The sequence below is a fragment of the Emydura macquarii genome, unplaced genomic scaffold (assembly GCF_026122565.2).
Source record: "Emydura macquarii macquarii isolate MOO-44397 ecotype Brisbane River unplaced genomic scaffold, CSIRO-AGI_Emac_v2 contig_1348, whole genome shotgun sequence".
Classification (NCBI taxonomy): Eukaryota; Metazoa; Chordata; order Testudines; family Chelidae; genus Emydura; species Emydura macquarii.
This window is the reverse complement of record NW_027131485.1, coordinates 11,790,292-11,810,478: the sequence shown is the minus strand read 5'-3', so window position 1 is coordinate 11,810,478 and position 20,187 is coordinate 11,790,292. Positions and strand designations below refer to the sequence as shown.

Genomic DNA, 20,187 nt, shown 5'->3' with positions numbered 1-20,187 from the left:
TAGCAGTGTGTTTGGCAGAAATCAGCACAGGACTAGGAGAGATCCAGAACTCAGTGGCAGGGCACTCTGCAAGTCAGCCCTGGGAGCAGTGACTGCACTATGTGGGGCCAGGACTGGAACAGTACAGGGTGTTATCGCGGTGCTTTGGCAAAGCTGAATTGGCTGAAGCCCTACCACTAAATAACAAGTGGTAGAAGAGTCTTCGGAAGTCCAGGATAGCTCTGAGTGGTCAGGACTCTACACTAGAAAATTATGTTGACCAAAGTTACATCGGCAATACAGCCGCTGCAGTTAGTACGTCGCTTGTGTGTGTGTGCATGCTTTGCGCCTTGCGTTGGCAGTGCGTGTCCTCTCAAAGAGTGCTTGTATCGATGCAGAGTGCAGTGTATCCCACTGTGCAACTTGCCACCATCTAGTGCAGGGTGTTTTGGGACATTTTTGTAATGCCTGATGAGGTCGAAGCGACTTGCGCAGGGGTGACTGGGACTGTGTTGCCAACACAGGGCGCATGACCCTGCAGAATTTGCTGAGCTGCAAGAGGAGCAGCTGGGAACATGATGATCCTTGGAGGCTAGATTGCTGTGGGGACACAATAAGAAACAAGTAAAGGTTGTCTGTGATGTTCATGGAGCAGCTGGAGTTGGTGGAGCTCCAGCTCTCGGCCAGAGAAACTAGCACTAACTGGTGGGCTTGTAATGCAGATTTGGGATGATGAGCAGTGGCTGCAGATCTTTTGGCTGCACAAAGCCACGTTCCTGGATCTGTGCTGAACTCACCCCAGCCCTCCAGCATAGGGACAGCAAAATGAGATCCACACTGACCGTGGATAAGTGAGTGGCAATCACACTGCAGAAACTTTTCACACCAAATTGCTCCTGGTCAGTCAGGAATCCATTTGGAGTCAGGAAATCCACCACAGGGGCCGTTGTGATGTCCCATTAATTGCCTTCTGCTGCCCAGGAACATGACACTGGGCAGCATGCAGGATATAGTGGATGGATTTACAGCAGCGCTGTTCCTGAACAGCGGTGGGGCAATAGACGGCGCACACATCCCTATTTTAGCACCAGACCACCTTGCCACAGAGTACATCATCAGAAAGAGCTACGTTTCTATGGTCATGTAAGTGCTGGTGGATCACCGGGGGCGCTTTACCAACATTAATGTGGGCTGATCAGGGAAGGTGCATGACCCACAAATCTTTAAGAACACAGGACAGAAAGCTTCAAGCAGGGATTGGCGGATTACCATTAATGATGTTGAAATGCCAATAATGATCCTGGGAGACCCAGCCTACTCCTTGCTGCCCGGCTCATCAAGCTGGCCACCTGGATTGCACCAAGAAATGCTTCCACGAGAGGCTCAGCAGGTGCAGGATAACAGTTGAATGTGTCCTTGGTTGTTTGAAGGGTCTCTGGCAGTGTTTACTTACAAGATTGGACCTTAATGAGAAAAGAATCCCAATGGTTATAGCTCCATGCTTGTCCTGCATAATATCTATGAAGCAAAGGGGGAGAAGTTTCTGCCAGGGCGGAGGGTGTAGGTGGAACGGCTGTCTGCTGAATTTGAGCGGTACCTAGAGCATATGGGATGGAAACTCCCACATTGCTGAGTCTTCCCGCCTTTGTTCCTGCCATGCCCATCACTGCTTGGATTAAGGATGGTTTTCTCTGTCCTGCTTTGCAATGTTTGGTTTGTCAGCTCTTTAATCCTTTTAAAAGTTCTGTATGTGACTGTTTTAGAAATCGAACAGTTGATAGATTTAGCTTTAAGTGTTCGGTATGTCCTTGTGAAATTCTTGTAATGTTTTCATTGTGTTGTGGACATAAAAGTAATTTCAGAAATCAAAAGGAATTTTATCAAGTGTTTGTGCTTATCCTCTTCTTTCACTCTGCTGTCAGACAGGTAATACGAAAGTTTGCATTTGGTGCATAGGTGTCTTTTAATAAAAATTTAAAACCAGTTTGAGTGAGTTTGTACTCCTCCTGTAGTGTAGGATCTCCTTGAATGAGAAGAGAATCAGTTCATCATTGTTAGACTGCATGGGTTTTTTAGTATTTTTTCGTTAATATCTGTTGCAAGTATTCTGCAGAAGCACAGCATGAAATGTTCAAATAGTGATACGGTCCAGCCGAAGAGAGTTGTCAGGGCAGGAGAACATTTCGAGAAGGATTGAATACAGATGGATTCCTCAAAAGTAACGTAACCTGTTATGATTGCTTTGAAATCCGATGCTCTTTACTTATGCTTACCAAAAGTTTACATTCACATTTGAGTATTGGAGGCCAGAGCTAAGCTGTAAGTAATCCCTCTTGTATACATGCTTAAGTGCATAATTTTAACTAAACATAACAATTGGATCTAAACCCTTTCCTGTATTTGCAATGGAAAGTTCACAGGCGTGTACATTTTAATAGGTGAGTGCTTATCTTCTTTAGTCCTCTGGAATTGAGTGGAATCAAAGACACCCATCTGTTCGATGTTATCCTTTTGGAATTCCTTCACCCATCTCATATGAATACCCAAAGAATATCCTTAACAATGCTCTGCAGTGCTGCAGTGGTAGGTGGAGGCTGCCTTATTTCTTCCTATATTGGAACCAATCAGCTCTTTAATTTAACGTTTGTTTAGGTGTTTTTCTACTGGAAGAGGTGGGAAAGTGGTGTAGGTTCTTTCGTTGCCCAACACATGGACATGTACGTGTACTTTCAAACAGTGGGACTCCAAGTTTCATGAGAGAAGTATTATGATTTTTTTCTTTTGACTTTCACACCAACTCTGTCACTAAGAGAGGACGCTGAGAGTTATATTAAACTAATGAATTAATGCAGTGATGTATCTCCCCAGGACAGACTGGATACGTCTCCTCTGCAGTCTGTAGACATGGCTTCATTTCTAGAGGGGTTTTTAGGAGCAGAGAGAGAGACTTAGTGGCACTCTGTGTTCTTCTTGGCTCTGGAGGTAGTACATTGAATTGGGTTTCAAATTCCTGTATTGCTGCTAGAGTACTGGATGGAAAGCCCTACATTAATGTTAGGTGTTGTTATTGGTCCAGCAGCCTTCTTCTACCAGTCTCCTGCTCCTCCTATTTTTTCCCTCCTCTCTACTTAAACATTTTTATTTTCTTTTGTTTTCTGCCTCCTTAAATCTTCTCCTTTACCCCAAGAACATGCTTGTGCTCTTGCTCCCAAACGTAGCGCTCTCCTAGCAGCAGCCATGGGATGAAATGATGTCTGTAGGTCACTTACATGAGTGCTGCAGGTGGGAGTGATATCTCAAGCTCACACCTCTGCTGCTTCTGTGGGTGCTGGGAGAATACTTGGGAGCTGAAGGAAAGAGAGACTAACTTCTCTCTCTCCCCCAAGTACTGATGGTGGAGAATTACTCCAGTGTTACGATGCCTACCCAGCCATATCAGAGTGTCATGATGAAGCTGGAGAATTTTGCTGAGTTGCTTTTCCTGAGATCATACTTTGTGCAGAAACAACAGCATAGCTTCGATCCTCCCTGTGTGGGGAGTGTGGGATTCTAACAAAATCAGCCTCTGCCATTTGCAAGGAATGGACAAAACAGAGCATTTTAACTATAAAAATAACTTAAGGCCTTTGCTTCTCTTTTGCAGTCTAGTATGTGACAAATATTGCTGTCTCAATAGGATTAATCTGGGAGGTTTTTTCTTTTCCTTCTCTTGAGCCCATTTTACATGATCAGTGGAATTGATTAGTCTAATTGTCTTTTATAAGGCATACTGTGTGTAGTAATCCTTAAATGCATAATGAACTGCTATGCTATATTTAAATGTATTGCTGGAAAAATCTACTGCTGGTCAAGGGAGTACTTGGCAAACAGTCCACTAGAAGGTGTGGTACATTTTAATTGGGCTAGCCAAAAAAGCATCCATCACTTTGCCCGTGGGGAAGGCCTGACCTGTCCATCATTCTCACCCTGATTTAAGGAGTTATATCTGCCTCCATAGTGCCAACTGTCATATCAAACTTGACAGGAGGATTATACTCCATGGTGTTCCTTTAATATTCAAAACTGACCATTATTCAGGGGGAAAAATTGGAAAATGTGTTGTGACATTGTGACTTGTTATTCCTTGCTGTTTAGGACAAAATTGTTCAAATTATTTCTAGCCCTAGAAACCTGTTCTGAGTCCTAATGGAATATAGAACTAAGATTCTGCCAGAGCATATTGAAAGTGACAACCAGAAAGTTTGCTTGCTAGAAAAAGAATAAGATGACCTGCCATCTCAGGATAGGGCTTTGAGTGTAAGAGTAGGCCTATGGATTCGCAGACAGTACCAGATCTTGGAGAGGACTCACGGGACTCTCTCTACATAGAATAGCTTTCTGAGAGCTGAAAAACTTTGTGACTAAAATTTTTGGATTTTCTTTATAGCAGCCTTAAAAATTCTGCTGAGCCTACTTGCTTGAGAAGGGCTGTTTATTGACAAGTGAGTGAAATATTAGTTTTTCATGATCATAGTAACAGGTAAGTAGGTCTTATGTCTGGGCTGGTAAATTTGCATGACAGTTTGTTGCTAATTCCAGAACAGTCTTAGAATTCATCCAGCACCATCATTTTGTCTTATTTGCCTGTGAATATAGTGTTCTTTTTTTAAATAATACATTACCACTTGAAATGGAAGCTTTCTAGTTCTGAAATGTATAAACAGTCTGAGATGCCATGTTTAGATATATGTGATAGACCATTGCACAATTTCTGCAGCTGAGATTATCTGCCAAACACCATTGCTTTCAGCATATGTGTCAGCAATAAAAGAGAGAATATAGGTTATACTAGTTATACCCTACTCTGTAGAAAACTCAAAGGAGTTTAGTAAACTGGGATGCTGACACAGAACATATGTCATAGCAGAAGAAAATTATGAAAACCTCCTCAGACACAGTACTCTAGCATTTCTTGGTGCTATTTAATGTGTAGTACCAGGTACACAATCATATAATCATGCACTAATACCAAACAATGAAAATATTCTCTCTCTGTGCCTGCAGAGGAAGCTACTGCTGTGAAAAGTTGGCTTAGCAACTGAAGGAACTCTATTTCAAGGTGCCCGGCTAATGATTTCCACCAATTCAGGGGAGTGACTTTGTTCAAAACATCATCAGTAAACGTACTGTTTAAATGGTTCCATTCCAGCCCTGAAATTTATTATGACTGGCATAACTGAGGAGTGATTTTGAGATGCCCATGCCATGGCAGCAGCATCTGCTTCAGAAGTTAGGCATCTACCTTTATATCTGGGGTCGAGAATGTTCGCAAGAAAATGAGGTAGAGTTAGTGCTTGATCCATTCGCTTCTTTATTGCCTGCAGTTTAACTTTCTGGTGCGGTATTTCTTTCTTCAATGTCTTTTGAAGTGCCTTCCAAATTTCAACAGTATCAACAATTCAGCAACGATTTCTCTGAAGTTTGTTTAAGGCTATGGCATAGGCTTCAGTATACTGATCATATCCTACATTCCTCTTTAATCCAGTGTTAGATACTTTGGGTGAGATACTTCCATCTATTTTATCATGGTTTTCTTCACAAAGTTTTATGAGAATAGGCCAGTTCTTAATAAATTGTTCAAAACAGTCAACCACAGAATTCCGTCGGACATCTTGAGGGAGAATTAGTTTGGATCCTCCTGCTCTCTTCAGTGAAGCGGAAGCAAAATGGTTGTTACGGAAGTATTTTGTGACTACAACAACATTTTCTTTTATTCCTGGAGAAGACGTACTTAAATCTTTGGCTAAAAGATGCATTAAATGGGCGCTGCAGCCATATGGTGTTAAGGAGCATCCTTCCATTTCTTCTTCTAAGTATCTTCTCATCTTTGACACGTTTGCAGCATTGTCTGTGACAAAACTGCGCATGTGAGTTGAATTTTTGTTCACAGTTTATTACAGCTTTCACTGCCACTTCTTTTAAATATTCTGTGTGGGCATTTCCCGATATATCTGTTGTTTCTGAAGGATATGCAACCCCATCTTCTGTTGTCACACAGGCACATGTTACTGGATCATTGTGTATATTGCTCCACCCATCAAGGCTTAAACTGGGAAGTATTTCCCCTCCGTATTTCTTGCACACTGTTCAAGTTCCTTCTCATACAGTGTATCTAGCAACCTTCCACCAATGTCTGCTCTACCAGGTGGAGTGTAGCCTGGTCGTAAGGACTTAACCATGTCAATGAAGTGTTTATTGTTAACAATGTGAAAAGGAGAATTTGTGGCATAAATGAACCAAGCAATCTTTTCATCTATGGTGTCTTGTTGGTATTTGCTGGTCCTTATTACAAACCCATCCATGGTGGTGGTTTTACTGGATGATTGAAATCTTTTGCTTGCTACTGATACTTTGTCTGAAATACGTTTAGTTGCAGCACTGCTGCTAAAAGTACCAATGGATGACTCTGAAGTTGTTGCAGATAGACAGTCACAGTCCAAGTCTCTTATGCTTAAATAGAATCCTGAAACAAAATTCAAAAATGATTCTGAATAGTCGTCGTTCTCAGTTCTTCTCATTCTATTGTTCAGTTAATCATGTACGTTTTTTTTCAGCAAGGATGCAGATCTGATTACAAATTACCAAAAAAGCGAAGATTGACTGCACTTGAGTGCACTCTAATTTTGGAATAAGCCCCATAGAACTCACTGGCACTTGTGTTTTTTGAGAAAACAAGTATAGGATGGGGTTCCCTTGGGAAAGCTGACTTATACTAAAGTAAAATAAGGAATAGACTTAATAGCATCACCATTATGGTCTGTGGCCATGATGTTCTAAAATAAGGGGCATGTATTATGTAATATAAAATAAGAAAATGACACCCAGTGGCAACTGGCGACTCTAGATTTCTCTTACTGCAGCTTTCTGTACTGTATACTTCTAAACCTAGTTAACTAATTAAACAAGCAACAAGGATTAGCTAAGCTAAACTTTTTTTTCTAGCAACATCCAACATAGCAAACAGCATGGGAATTTACTTGTTAAATCACGCTTATACTAAAAAGGCATAGAGTCTTGAAGAATGATGCATTGCAAAGTGAATTATTTAAGTTACTAACCAGTTGATCCACATTGTTTTTCAGACATATCCACATCACTTTCTCCCAATAAGCAGTTGATGTTTCATTCTTGCAGCTAGGCCCTGCATCTCCTCCTTGCACTACTTACACTTGACACATTTTCCTTTTTTTACCCAGGGAAGGAATTTCTTCAAAATATTCCCAGATAGTCTCTTATGATCAGAAGCCATGACAAATTTTCTGTGGCAAAAGTGTGGGGGAATATAGGAAGCTGTATGTGTACTGAATAATGTCTTACCTTTTTCTTTCCATTCCACTCTACTGTTCCTTTCTACTCTGCCTCCGTCATTTGTGTCTCTGTCTTTAAGATAGTGTCTTAACTAACTCCTCTCTGCTTTGCTTAGCCCAGCTCCACCACCACATAAGCACAGAATAACAACAATCCTATCCAGCCTGTGTCTCTTTGCACAGGTGACTTTAGTCTGCTGAGAAACTGAAAACCCAGAACTTTCAAGAAGCCAAGAGCTGGTAGTTAGGCTGGACAGAGTAGAGCCATTAATTCATTTTTATGAGACTGTAAGTGTAGGTTTAGCATATTTGTGATGAGATTTAATTGTAACTGTTATTTTTTAAATGAGAGAAATTTAGTATTTTGATTTTTTAAAAAATCCAATTTAAATTAAAAAAATCCATTAAAAAAAAATCATTGATTTTTATCCACCCTGCAACGATGTGAGAAACTGCTAGTTTCCCAAGTCTTTTTCAGGGTACCAGATTGTGTCTGGGCATCTCTGCTTTGCATCTGCTACACTTCCCTGTAAGAGTCCAAACAGTCCAGAGATGCAGGATCTTTTTTTGAATCCATATTTATAGCTTCTTCACATAGAAAGCAAGCTGACAGCATCTCTACCCACTTGGGCTTTTCCTTTGCTGACCGAGAATGAGGAGTGCTTTTTGAATCTTTGACCTCCAATCATTACACCCAAAGACCACTTGCTTTGAAGCTTTCACTCTTCTTCATTTGTGTTCCCCAAGCTTCATTCGCATTGATGGGTTATTTGTTACAGGGATTCACGCAATGGAAACGTTTGCTATTACATTATAATAGTGAAAACAACACAAGTAACATTCCACTAGTTTTCATGACGTTTCAACACCTGAAATGCAATCATTCATTAGGACTCATTTTGATCTATACTAACACACAAGCGAATTGGCCCGTGGCTCTGGCCTGAGCTGGAATGTGGGTTACCAGCACCACACTCGCTTCTCCTGTTTTGCCTAGGAAATGATCTAGGTAGAGGGCCAGCAATAATCACACTGATTATCTATTTAAAAGAATAACCTGGCTGGAGCCATCCAGTTGTGCACATAGGAAGCCTACATAAATACATGATCTTACTGTTACTGTCCCTGCTTCTCTCCTGTTATTTATTATCCCCATATGGTGTCTTGTCTGAAATCAGACTGACAGCTATGTCGGACTCGGATTTGTGGATGTGTGTGTGTCTGTACAGCACCTAACATTACGGGGCCCTGCTCCAGACAGGGGCCTCTGGGAGCTAATGCAAATAAATAATAGTTTTATGAAATCACATTATAGGAGACTGTCCAGCAAGAAAGGCTAGTGCCATTAGGTGATCCTAGCTGATGTAATTTAAAAAGTTTCTACATGCTCAGCCATAACAGTAAGAGTTTGATTTAGGCTCTTTGCTGTAAGCAACAACAGTGAGCCAATATCTCCCTGCCCAGGTCACCCCATCAGAGCTGGGTGGAGTATAAAATCATTGTAGAACACCACTAACCCTGAAGCCATGTGTGTGCCAGGCACTCTTTCCTTCCCACACTGTGCTCGCTCCCAAAAGGGGGAAAAGCCCTAGTCTGACTGAATTAGGTGCAGTCTCATTGCTCAGGTATTGTGTTCAGAAGATTTGCCCTGTTCAAAGAGAGACTATCCAAAGCTCCTAGCAGGCTGGCACAGTGAACCCTGCATGTGCATTGGTATTCTTACTCCATGTGGTTCTGCGGCACAAGAAAGCCAGTCCTCCTGCTGCTTATCAGTTCTAACTGTCTTGTCTACAATACCCCATTAGCTCACTTTTCTTGTCCATCACAGGTCAAGCTTGTAAATGTTAGTTGTCTTCAAAGATCTGTGCATCTAATCTTATTCTAACCACAGAGATGTGAAATATGATATAAAAGTTAAATTGGATTCTTCCCTGAGACCATCGGCAGACACTCATTAACTAACTTTTTTCAAAATTGAAGATATTTTCATATTGTGAAGAGTTTAAAAAAAAAAACAACAGAAAACTTTTGCTTCAGTGTGGCATCCAGGGCTGAGTGTTAGTTTCCAACAAGATGGAGATAGTGGTAGGAAAATGCATGATATAATTAAATCTGTGTGCCAGTCCATCAAAAGTGGAATGAAAATACCCATGCATACTGTGCTCTCTGAGCAAGCAAGGAGAGTGAAACATAGATGTAACCTCAGCCTGACCCTTTTCTGCATGTAGATCAGTGACCTCCCAGTGTTACTGGCACCATGCCCAAACCCCAGACTTCCGGTGAACTGCTGTGATAAATGGTTGTGGGGTTAATGATAAATGCCTGTGAAGCCCAGACCTGGGCAGAGGTTGGTCTATTGCATCTACATCTTACACATTCTAGGATGTCTATGATGCTTTGGCAGCACCTGTCTGTCTTGTCATGCTAATAAACTGTGCAGCAGTGCAACACAGATGACTTAAAATGCACATTGTTGATACTGAAGCAATAGCTGTCCATTGTTTCCTCACCAGGTGGACAGAGCTACCTTTCCCTTTTTTGTCTTAGTGCCCCGTGCTATCAGTGCTATTGACATGTGACTATGACTCCAAACTGCTGGTGGAAATCAAAGTGTGACTCCAGTGTTAGTGAATGTTGTTGGCGGGAGCTGCATATTATTATTGTTCTCAGGTATTAGAAGGAAAAAATCACAGCTGCTGGGAGTGAGTTAGGCTAGCACACTCAAAATAGCTATGTGGCTGTTCCAAATTGGGCTGGAGTTTTGGTTCTGAAGCCTAGGAAGAGGAGCGGGCTTCAGAGCCCAAAGCTCAAATGTCTAAGCAACAGCTACACAGTGATTTTTTTTTTAGCGTGGCAATGTGAGCCCCACTAACACACGTCTGTTGACCTAGCCTGCGGGACTTGCTCCCAGCAGCTGTTTAGACATGCGCACGCAGTGTGGAACATCACTGAGCAAAGGGCCACATCCATGTTCATTCCGATGTCCAATGGAAGTGGCTTGTGGGGCTAAACAGAAAGGGGATGTACTTGACAGTAGGAGGGGTATGGATGGGAATGCTGCAGGGATCATACTGCACTTCCTCCACCCAGCTGAGGGTGAAACAGGTCTAATGAGGATGTTAAAGGTTCTGTGGTACGTTATCCCAGAGCAGGTGTCTGCCTTTGTGCTCCTCCAAAGATTTCTGTGTTCATTGGCTGCTGCGTCTACCCCAGTGGCTGCCCGTCAGTGTTGTTCTCTGAATATGGGATAGAGCCTTAGGAGTTCCTGTTGGTGGTGAAGTACTTTGGGGCAAAAGGGGAAATATACAATATGACTCTTCCTTGCCTTTAGCTACTGTGCCACATTGTTACAGTCAAGCTCTTGTGATAAGTAACCATATATCCAGTCTAGCCTAGAGCTTTACAATGAAGTGTGGTAGTATTGTCTAATTATACCATCATAATATTTGCGCCCCTTTCTTGTTTCTGCTTATTAGCCTATGTTCTTTGAGGCTCACCTCTCATTGCTATCTCGGCCACCATTACTAGAGGATCCCCTGTGGTAGTAGCAGAAATGAAGATTGTCATCTGAATTGTATTGTATTTTATATTTTTCAGGCATGGGCCGTGGAGAGAGCCAGTTAACCCATATTATGTCAACACTGGATATGCTTTGGCACCAGCCACCAGTGCGAATGATAGCGAGCAGCAGAGCATGTCTAGTGACGCAGATACCATGTCGCTGACAGACAGCAGTGTGTAAGTAACTTACCTCGGGGTGGGGAGGATTGAGCATGATCTGGAGTAAAGTGGGACATCGTGTATCTATTTCCTGGCTGCTGCAATTGGCTGCAGATTTAATTTCTCAGATTCCAGGTTGTGTCTGTGTAAAGAGGTCAGTGCCATAGATGTTGGGTTGAACCGTTCTGGGAAGGAATATCTTACTGTTAAGTAGTTGACACTGGATATACCATGCACGTGACAGATCTAGCTCCAATGCGTTCCTGTTATGGTTTCCTGTTTAGCTGTATTGCTGTGTTGTTACCTGTGGAGACATGGACTATTCTGGTCTGCTGGACTGGGAATGTTTGTAATCTAAACCAAATAATGACCAGCAGCCAGCAACTGCAGCCAACAACTGCAGGTAGGTTTGCCAAGTGAAAAACAAAGATTCGCTGCTATTAGATCCCTCCCTTCATGGACTGAATCAAACAGGCTTCCCACGGCTGTTTTGCCACCTGTTTTATCTTCTGAAGGTTCCCAGGTTTATGGAAAACACAGTCCTTTTAGATAGCTGATTACCGAGATAATGGCACCTGATGGTCACTTTGTTGGAGTACAATTCAGGGAACTTCCTGGGCTTTTTGCCTGAAGCTTGGCAAAAATTCATTGGTCTGTAATCATACCTTCCATGTTCAGTTACACTCATTTACATTATGGCTCAGAAGAGGGAGGAAGGATGGTGCAAGAGTGGTTAGGGCACTAGCTTGGGACTTGGGAAATCTCGGTTCCAGTCCCTGTTCTTCCATAGACCTCCTGGGTGACTTAGTCACATAGCCGCTCTGTGCCTCAGTTCTCCACCTGTAAAACGGGGAGAGCTCTGCCTCCTTCCCAGAAGTGTTGGAAAGATAGATACGTTAAAGATTGTTAAGCACTTGTGTAGATACATAGTTGGTACTTCACACCAGGTTATTTAATTGATAGAGTCATATTTATTCATTTGTCTTCATTCCAGTCCTCAAATTGTCAGTAGAAAATGACATTGTTATATATCCTCCCCTGCCATGTCCTGAATTGCAGCCTTCTCTCTGCTAACTATGCAAATGGTCATTTTTGACACACTATGAACATTATGAATAATCAAGTTCTAGATTTGCTCCTTCCATTTATTTTTAATAAGTGAAAAGGATATGTCACTTCTTGTAAAATAATTTGAGTAAACCACCACAAGTACTTCGTAAGAGACTGGCGAAGGGATACTCAGAAAAACTAAACAGTTCATGGGAGGTACTTAAAACAGTCTGCACATCCAAAGGCTCTCCAGTGGATACTAAAGAACTGTTAACAGTTATTGTTCTCTGAGTATGTGTCAGTGTGAATCCCATGGTGGATGCGTAGTCCTCGTGTGCAAAATTGGAGTCATTTGAACAGCTGTGCCTTCTGTAGCTGCATGTGTACTGCTGCCTCATGCTCCAGTGTGCGGGCATAAAGGGTGGAGTGGCCATGACCTTCTCATAGCAGCAAGACAGAACAGCAGTCCGTGTCTGACCCGCTGCTCCTTAGCATTTGCTAATTCTTCCACTCAGCAGTTCTTTCCTTGTCATCATCTACTGAACTGGTAAGAGTAAAAACCTTAATTCAGGCCATTTGGAACTGTGTAAAAAAACAAAACTAAACAAAACACCAAAAACCCATAACCCTGTATAGTGCAGGTAAGAAATCAGTGCTCTAGGACAATGTTAGACTCCAAGACCTCTTGCTTCTAGCCCGGCCTGTCAGGTGACAATCTGCTCCTGCTCACAGATGTCCACAAGCAGAGGCCTGTTCTGCCAGGGTTAAAGCCACAACCCAGACCAGTGCAGAGTATGTCGTTCCTTTTCATTGTGGATGTGTGAGTTGCAAGACAATTGCCTGAAGCTCCACTTATTAGAGCAATTAATGAGAGAGACTTCAGCATCCAGTCAGCCCTGGAACCTGTTTCTTCAGGGGCAGAAGAAATCTGCATCCATATTCAGCAGGCATGCAACACCTAAAAGATAGCACCAGTGAAACTTCAGACAGGGCTGGTATAGAGAACCCATTTTCAACACCCCTGACACCAGTGACCATGGCACTGAAGACTAACGCTAGGAGACAGCCATTTGAACATAGAAGCTGAGATTTTAGCCACTCTTATTCCACAAAGAGAGGTCAGAAATAAACCTTCAGGGATAAGCCCACTAAGCCCCCCAAAATAAGGTCTAGTGTTATGGAATTGATCATGTCAGCAGTACTGATGAAACATGCCCTGGCATGAACACCACCATGGACACGTTCATGGAGTCCCTCACTTAACTGGCACAAATTCTACTAGAGTAGTCCACACTGACCCATGAGAAGACCTCAGTTCCAGGAATGCTGGCAGCTCTGGAACGGACCCCAGTACCAACATCCTCATCATTCCGTGGCACCGTCCCTGGAAGAAGTTTTCTCCTTTTCCACATCACTGGGCCACACCTCCTATCCACCCTCAAGTAGAGAACCTTTTAGGTCAGAAAGAGACTTGACAGAGAGACTGGGAGGCTCTTCTTTAAGAGCCCCATCTCAACCACATTATGACTGACAATGGATAGGCCAACACCAGGTGTACCAACCATATCCATGGCCTTATTGGACATGTTGGGAATCACCCTTGTGTTCTAGAAGTCGGTCCCAATCTCACTCTGGAAAACAGAGGAGATCACATCCCTCAATGGTGTCCAGTCCTCTCTTGCCAGACTGGGATATGGATATGGCACTGGGTGAGCAGTACCATCCTTTGCCTCCCAAAGACATCTCTTTGGCTTCACCAGATGAAGTAATAGCTCCAGCGCTGGTACTGGTACCTGATAATTTTTAAGCTTTTTAAGACCTGCTAGTGAGGATGGGAGACACACTGGGCATTGAGACCTCAGGAATACAAGAGAAGTCAGGTTATTGGACATCTCAACTGTATCAGATTGTACCCTGCTAAAGCACTGTGGCAGACATCTGATACCATTCCTGCACAGCAGAAAGGATTGAGAACTGTCACCTAGTGCCTCAAAAGGGGGTTGAACATTTTTTACACTTGCTCCAAACCAGGCTTATGAGTTGTCTAAATGGTGCAGGAAAAACTAAGAACCAAAAAGAGCACCCTACAAGACTAAAAGAGAAGAATAAAAAAACTGGACCTTTTTGGAAGAGTCTCTTACTCTTCTGCAGCTCTGCATATCCAATTATCTAGTCCTACTGGCTAAATACAATATTTTTGACATGAGACAGAGTTCCAGCATTCTTAGCAAAGCTTCCACCAGGTTGTAGGGAAGAGCTTAAAGATATCATGGAGGAGGACTAATTTGTGGCTAAAACTGCTCTCCAGGTGGCCACTGATGCCTTGGTTGCTCTCACAAGGTCCATGGCCACCGCCATAACAATGAGAGGAGTCTCATGGCTGCAGACTTCAGGCTTCCAAAGGAGGTGCGCAGGTGACAACAGAGCATGTGCCCTTTGAAGAGATGGAGCTCTTCACTGAACTCACCAATAATGCTCTCAACTCCCTTAAAGATTCCAGGGTTACCCTGTGTACCATCCCAGAAGTCTCATAGGTATCAGCCATAGGCAGGTCAGAGAGCTCCATCATACCAGAGCAGACAGTCTGACTATCCCTAAGTAGTGCTCTAGAAAATGCTAGTCGTCCTCCTTAACTGTAACACACACTTGTAATCTACAGAAGCCACTTCCGCTCCCTTCCTCTGGACTTGGATTGCCATCACATGCGACAAATGGGTGCTAGACATAATTGCCCTAGTCACCCAATCCAATTCCAGTTGTTGCCGCTCTTCACTTCCCTTGCTTCCCTCTTCAGGGACCCATCTCTGCAGAGCTTGCTTCAAACAGAAATAACATTGTTGCACTAGGAGCCATAAAGATATAGGGGCACAGGCTTTTATTCCTCATATTTCCTGTTCCGAAGAAGAAAGGCAGTCTCTGTCCTATCATAGAATAAGACTTGCCTCCATCATTCCATCTCTTTAGGCTCAAGACTCGTTTGTGGCTCTTGACTTACAGGACATCTACTTCCACTTAGCCATCCAACCAGCCCATAAAAAGTACGTCAGAGTCACGGTTGGGGCCATCTGTTACCAGTACAAAGCACTGTCATTCAGACTCTCCACAGCAATGAGTCTTCACAAAGTGCCTTGTGGTCGTGGTGGCACATGAGAGGAGATGGTCATGTTTAGCTGTACTTGAGTGATTGCTGATCAGAGGCAGGACCCATCAGTAAACCACTACAGCCCTGAAACACACCTTTCCCATTTTTCTCAGGCCTCCTGGTGAACCCTGAGAAGTCCTCTCTTGATCAGTCACAGAAAAGAGAGCTCATAATAGACACACACAACTCCAAGTCAGCAAGGGTATACCTTCCTGAGTACAGGTTCCTGACATTGCGGTCAATACTGAATGGAATGACTTTGATCTGACCACGAAGGTACAGACATGCCTCGATATATTAGGTCACTTGTTGGTATGCACTTATATGATACTGCTTGTCAGGCTTCACCTTTGACCCTTACAACTCAGACTGAGGTCAGTGTATTCCCTGACAAGGCACCAGAAAAACAGATCGTAGTCCCACCTCAGGTCATTTGTCATGTCATGTCATCACCCGAGTTGGTGGTCAGACCCCAAAAATGCACACAAAAGGGATGCCATTCTTTCCCCTTTCTGATATAGACACTGAGTACAGATTCTTTCAGGTTGGGATGAGGTGTCCACCTGAACCACCTGCAAATGCAAACATGGAACTTCATATAAACATCCTAGAACTCAGCACAATCAGGCTTCGCTATATAGCATTTCAGCCTGTTCTACAAAGCTCCACAATGCCCATGTTAACAGACAACACATCTGCAGTGCATCTGTTTGCACTGCATGAACAGATAAAATGCCAGGAAGTGCTCAACTTTTGAACATGATAGCAGCAAAGGATAGCCCTGATTGCTCTTCACCACCCAGGAATCAACAACAGTTTAATAGACTTCTTAAGAGGACAGTCCATCACCAACCACAAGTGACTGCTGTGGTGATTTGTCAAAGAGCTGATATTTCAACGATGGGGATTCCCACAATAGACCTGTTTGCCACCAAGGATGTCAAATGTCTAAACCTTTGCTTCGGGGGGATGGTGCCAGGCTCGTTCCAAAATGCATTTCTCCTACTGTGAAATCAGGGCTTTGCCTATGCCTTTTCCCCAATTTCCAGGATGATAGCCAAAATCAGATGGGACAAAGCCACGTTCCTCTTCATAGCTTCATACTGGCCGAGACAGTTTTAGCTGATGGACCACCTACAATAGAGTTCATTTAACCTCCCATCCATCTACCAGAGATGGTATCTCAGAGTCAGATGTAACATCCACATCCGAACAGTCTGATCTGACAGCCTGGGTGTTAGCTATCTTCCACCCAGATGCCCTCACTCTGTTCCAGGAGTTGGATCTGCAGCTGAATGTAAAAAAAATGCATGTAAGCCCCTGTACAGAAGATACAGTTTATAAGGGCGTTTTTGGGCTCATTTGACAACCAGAACTGATTTCCCTTAGAAAGATACATAACCTTGTCAGTTCTGGTACTGGCAATTCAGGGGAGCCCTCTGTTCACAATAAGGAACTCTGTAGCTCTTGGAGCACGTGGCAGCTTGCACTTTTATGACCGATCATACAAGACTCCATTGCTTCCAGGGTTGGCTCAGAACCATCTGCTCAGAGACCACTTGGACAGACAATTCACTCTACAAGTGAAGGACTCCCTAGACAGGTGAAAGGATCAACTCAGCATCTGCGCAGGTGTTCCTTTCTGCCGCCCAGTCCATCAATGACTTCAACAACAGACGCATCACTTTTGGGATGGGGAGCCCACCTCAACTCCCTCATGATGCAGGGCAGATGGACAACTCAGGAAACTAGTCTCCACATCTGTCTGTTGGAGCTCAGGGCTGTCAGGAGTGCTTGCCTTCATTTCCAATCCCTCAGCGGGGTAGATCATGCAGGGTCATGACCAACAATGTATGCTGTCTGTTCTAGATCAACAAGCAGGGAGAAGCAAGATCCCCCTCCCTATGGCCAAAGCAATGAAATTAGGGAATTAGTGCATGGCTCATCAGTTTTCTGCAGTCTGCCTCCCAGATACTCAAAACATCACAGCCGACGTCCTCAGTAGCACTTCTCTCAGGACTATGAATGGGAGCTAGACACTCAAGTTCTCCACAGCATATTCCAAAGATGGGGACTGCAAGAGGGGTGGGTCTCTTGGCCACCTCCGGAAACAGTACGTGTGCTCTTTTCTGCCCAAGAGGGGGTGTGGGTCATCAAATCATCAGAGAGGCCTTTCTTCGATCTTGGAAGAAGGGTCTGTTCTGTGTGTTTTCCCAGTGCCGCTGATGCTAAGGGTGATGAACAAAATCAGGCAGGATAGGGCTAAAGTTATCCTTATAGTGCCAACCTAGTTGAAAAAAGCTTAGTACCCTCACCTGCTTGACCTGTGTCCAACCACCAATCAGACTCCGCTCCCAGAATGCCTCAGGGCATGGTTCCGCAATGGCTCAAGGGATTAGAATCCTCCTGCTCTACAGAAGTACAACAGGTGTTCCTGAACAGTTCCCATACGACTTACCGGCCAAAATGGAAAAGATTCTTGTTGCTGTTGCCTCCTGCCGGCTGCCTCTTTCAGGCATCCTGGATTACTTGTTAACCCTGATTTTTTTTTTTCAGATCCACCAGTTAGTTCAATCATGATCCACTAGGCTGCAGTATTACCCTTTCATTCTCCGGTAAAAAGATTCTCCATTTTTGCTCTCCTGGTATCCTCTAGGTTTGTTAAGGGTTTGGAAGATCTCGAACCCCACATTAGAGACCCCCACCCTAACCTAGTACCTCAGTTTGGTACTTAGTTACCTTTATGAGACCTCCATTTGAACCTATGGCAACCTTTCCTCTGCTCCATTTATTTGTGAAGACACTCTTTATTAGCCATCACATAAGCCCTTAGGGTCAGGGAGATTGGAGCCTTGATGACAGATTCCCCCTTCATGGTATTGTTCAAGGACCAAGTCTTTATGTCCACACCCTAAATTAATGTAGAAGGTTCTGTGGGAGTTCCACCTTAACCAATCCATTCATTTACCTGTGTGTTTTCAAAGCTGCACAGCTCTCTGCAGGAAACCTCTTTTCAGACCCAGTATGTTAGAAGGGTGTTGGCTTTCTACTTAGGACCAAGCGATTTCAAAAATCACCTAGGCTTTTCATCTCCTTTGCGTATAGATCCAAGGGGTCTGCGATTTCTGCACAGACTATTGAGATGAATACCTGGATGGTTTATCATGTGTTGTGATGCAGGTGTTCATACCCCCAAAGGGTGATAGCACATTTGACCAGATCACAAGCAACATCTACTGCATCACTTAAGAATGTGCCAGCATGTGAGATACATAGGGCCGCAACATGGGCCTCAGTACTTACATTTTCAAACCGTTACACTTTAATCCTGGCCACCGGATCCGATGTAGAGCTTGGTTCCACAGTGCTGTCTTCAATTCAGTTCAGTTCTAGACTCCGTTCCAAAGCCCCCTCCTTCCTCTTGGGATACTGCTCAGAAGCCACCTGAAGTGGAGCACCCATAGGGACATTGCATGAAGAAGAAGAGGAGGTTACTCCCTTTGTGCAGTAATTATGGCTCTTTGAGATGTGTTCCCCTGTGGGTGTTCCATTACCCGCCCTCCTTCCTCTGTGCGTCGGACTGTCCTCCCTGGGACGTTCAGGTGGAGAAGGAACCTGAGGGTGGCTTGCCCTCACACCCCTGTGTAGCCTGGGTGTACAGCATGAGGAGACACTGGGAGCATGTGTGGTCCAAACTGCCACTGCTAACTGAAAATCTCTGATCGAGGACTCAAGAGGCTCATGCATGCGCCTGAATTGGAGCATCCCTAGGGACACGCAGCTCGAAGAACTGCAGTTACTGCACAAAGTGAGTAACTTATTCAGCATCAGCAGTCCTCTTCCACATCGAAATTTGCTGGTTTTCACATAGTAGAGTTTTGAATCAAGTGTCTGAGCTCTGATACACAAAGATTTTCATTGCTGAATATGGCTCTGCCCCTTTCTTAATAGATCAGTGATCAGTATTGACTTACTCAGAATGCATCTCTCCAGGATTGGGATATGACATGGCTTCTCCACCTGGCAGTTATAAGTAGGTTGCAACCACCTTCCCCTTCCCATATTGCTAAATGGGAGAGGAGGTCCTGGGGTGGTCCTAGTATGGAAAAGGTTGCGAACCCTTCGCTTAATTGATGTTTGGTGCAAATCCTCCTCGACACCTCCATCTCCAACACCACCTCATTTTCACTGTCTGCAGAGGGCAGGTGCCATATTGTTCCATTGTCCTCAGCAGAGAAGACCAATGGAAGAATTCTTGGCAGTGTTCTCACCTTCTTATTGTTTCTGTTTACTCTCTGGTAGTCTAGCAGACCTACAGACTCTCACAGGCTTTCTACTTTCAGTATACTTGTTATAATGCCTGAATGTTTTATGTCCTTGACTATTTGCTCTTCAAGTTCCCTTTTAGTCCTTCTAATTTCCATTTTAGCTGCCATAATATGTTCCATCTGCTGGATGGATTTTTTTATTTGAATAATCTCTTCCCATTTAACCATCCTATGGTTTCTTGGCTTCCTGTTTCCCTTTTCTTTCAGTGTATGCATCTCTTTGAATTGTGGCCTACTCTATCAAGAAATCTAACATCTTATTGAAGGCAATATCTAAATTGGGGGTGATGATCAGATAGAAATCGCCACAGCCCTGGATTGTAATGGAGAATGCATACACAGGATAATCCAAGAGTCCCAAAGTACTGATGATAAACTCACAGAAGCATGCAGTCAGGGAGAACAAGACCTGAAGCAAGACAAAATCTTGAGTAGCATTAGCCAGCTCAGGTTTTGGTGGGATTAAATACAAGCACATATACGATGCTTTGTTGCTTACTTCAGTACTTTGAAGTTGTCCACAACTCAACTGTAAGCTTTGACAGTCTAAGGAACAGTCAGGGAAGCAGGACTCTGATTGCTTTTTAGCTCATTGTTTTGTCATATTAATTCCTACATCTGT

The 20,187-nt window shown here is 43.6% G+C and overlaps 1 protein-coding gene across 4 annotated transcripts in view; it reads left to right on the top strand.

Annotated features, from left to right (window-relative positions):
* The window catches only part of AXIN1 (axin 1), a 132,507-nt gene that overhangs the window by 51,818 nt on the left and 60,502 nt on the right, over positions 1-20,187 (top strand). For all 4 annotated transcript variants that reach the window (XR_010920361.1, XM_067551170.1, XM_067551171.1 and 1 more), the window contains exon 3: positions 10,923-11,063. Coding sequence is in view for 3 of the 4 variants with exons in the window: in XM_067551170.1 (XP_067407271.1) it covers positions 10,923-11,063 (141 nt within the window). In the remaining variant the exon portion in view is untranslated. The remainder of the gene's footprint in view (positions 1-10,922; positions 11,064-20,187) is intronic.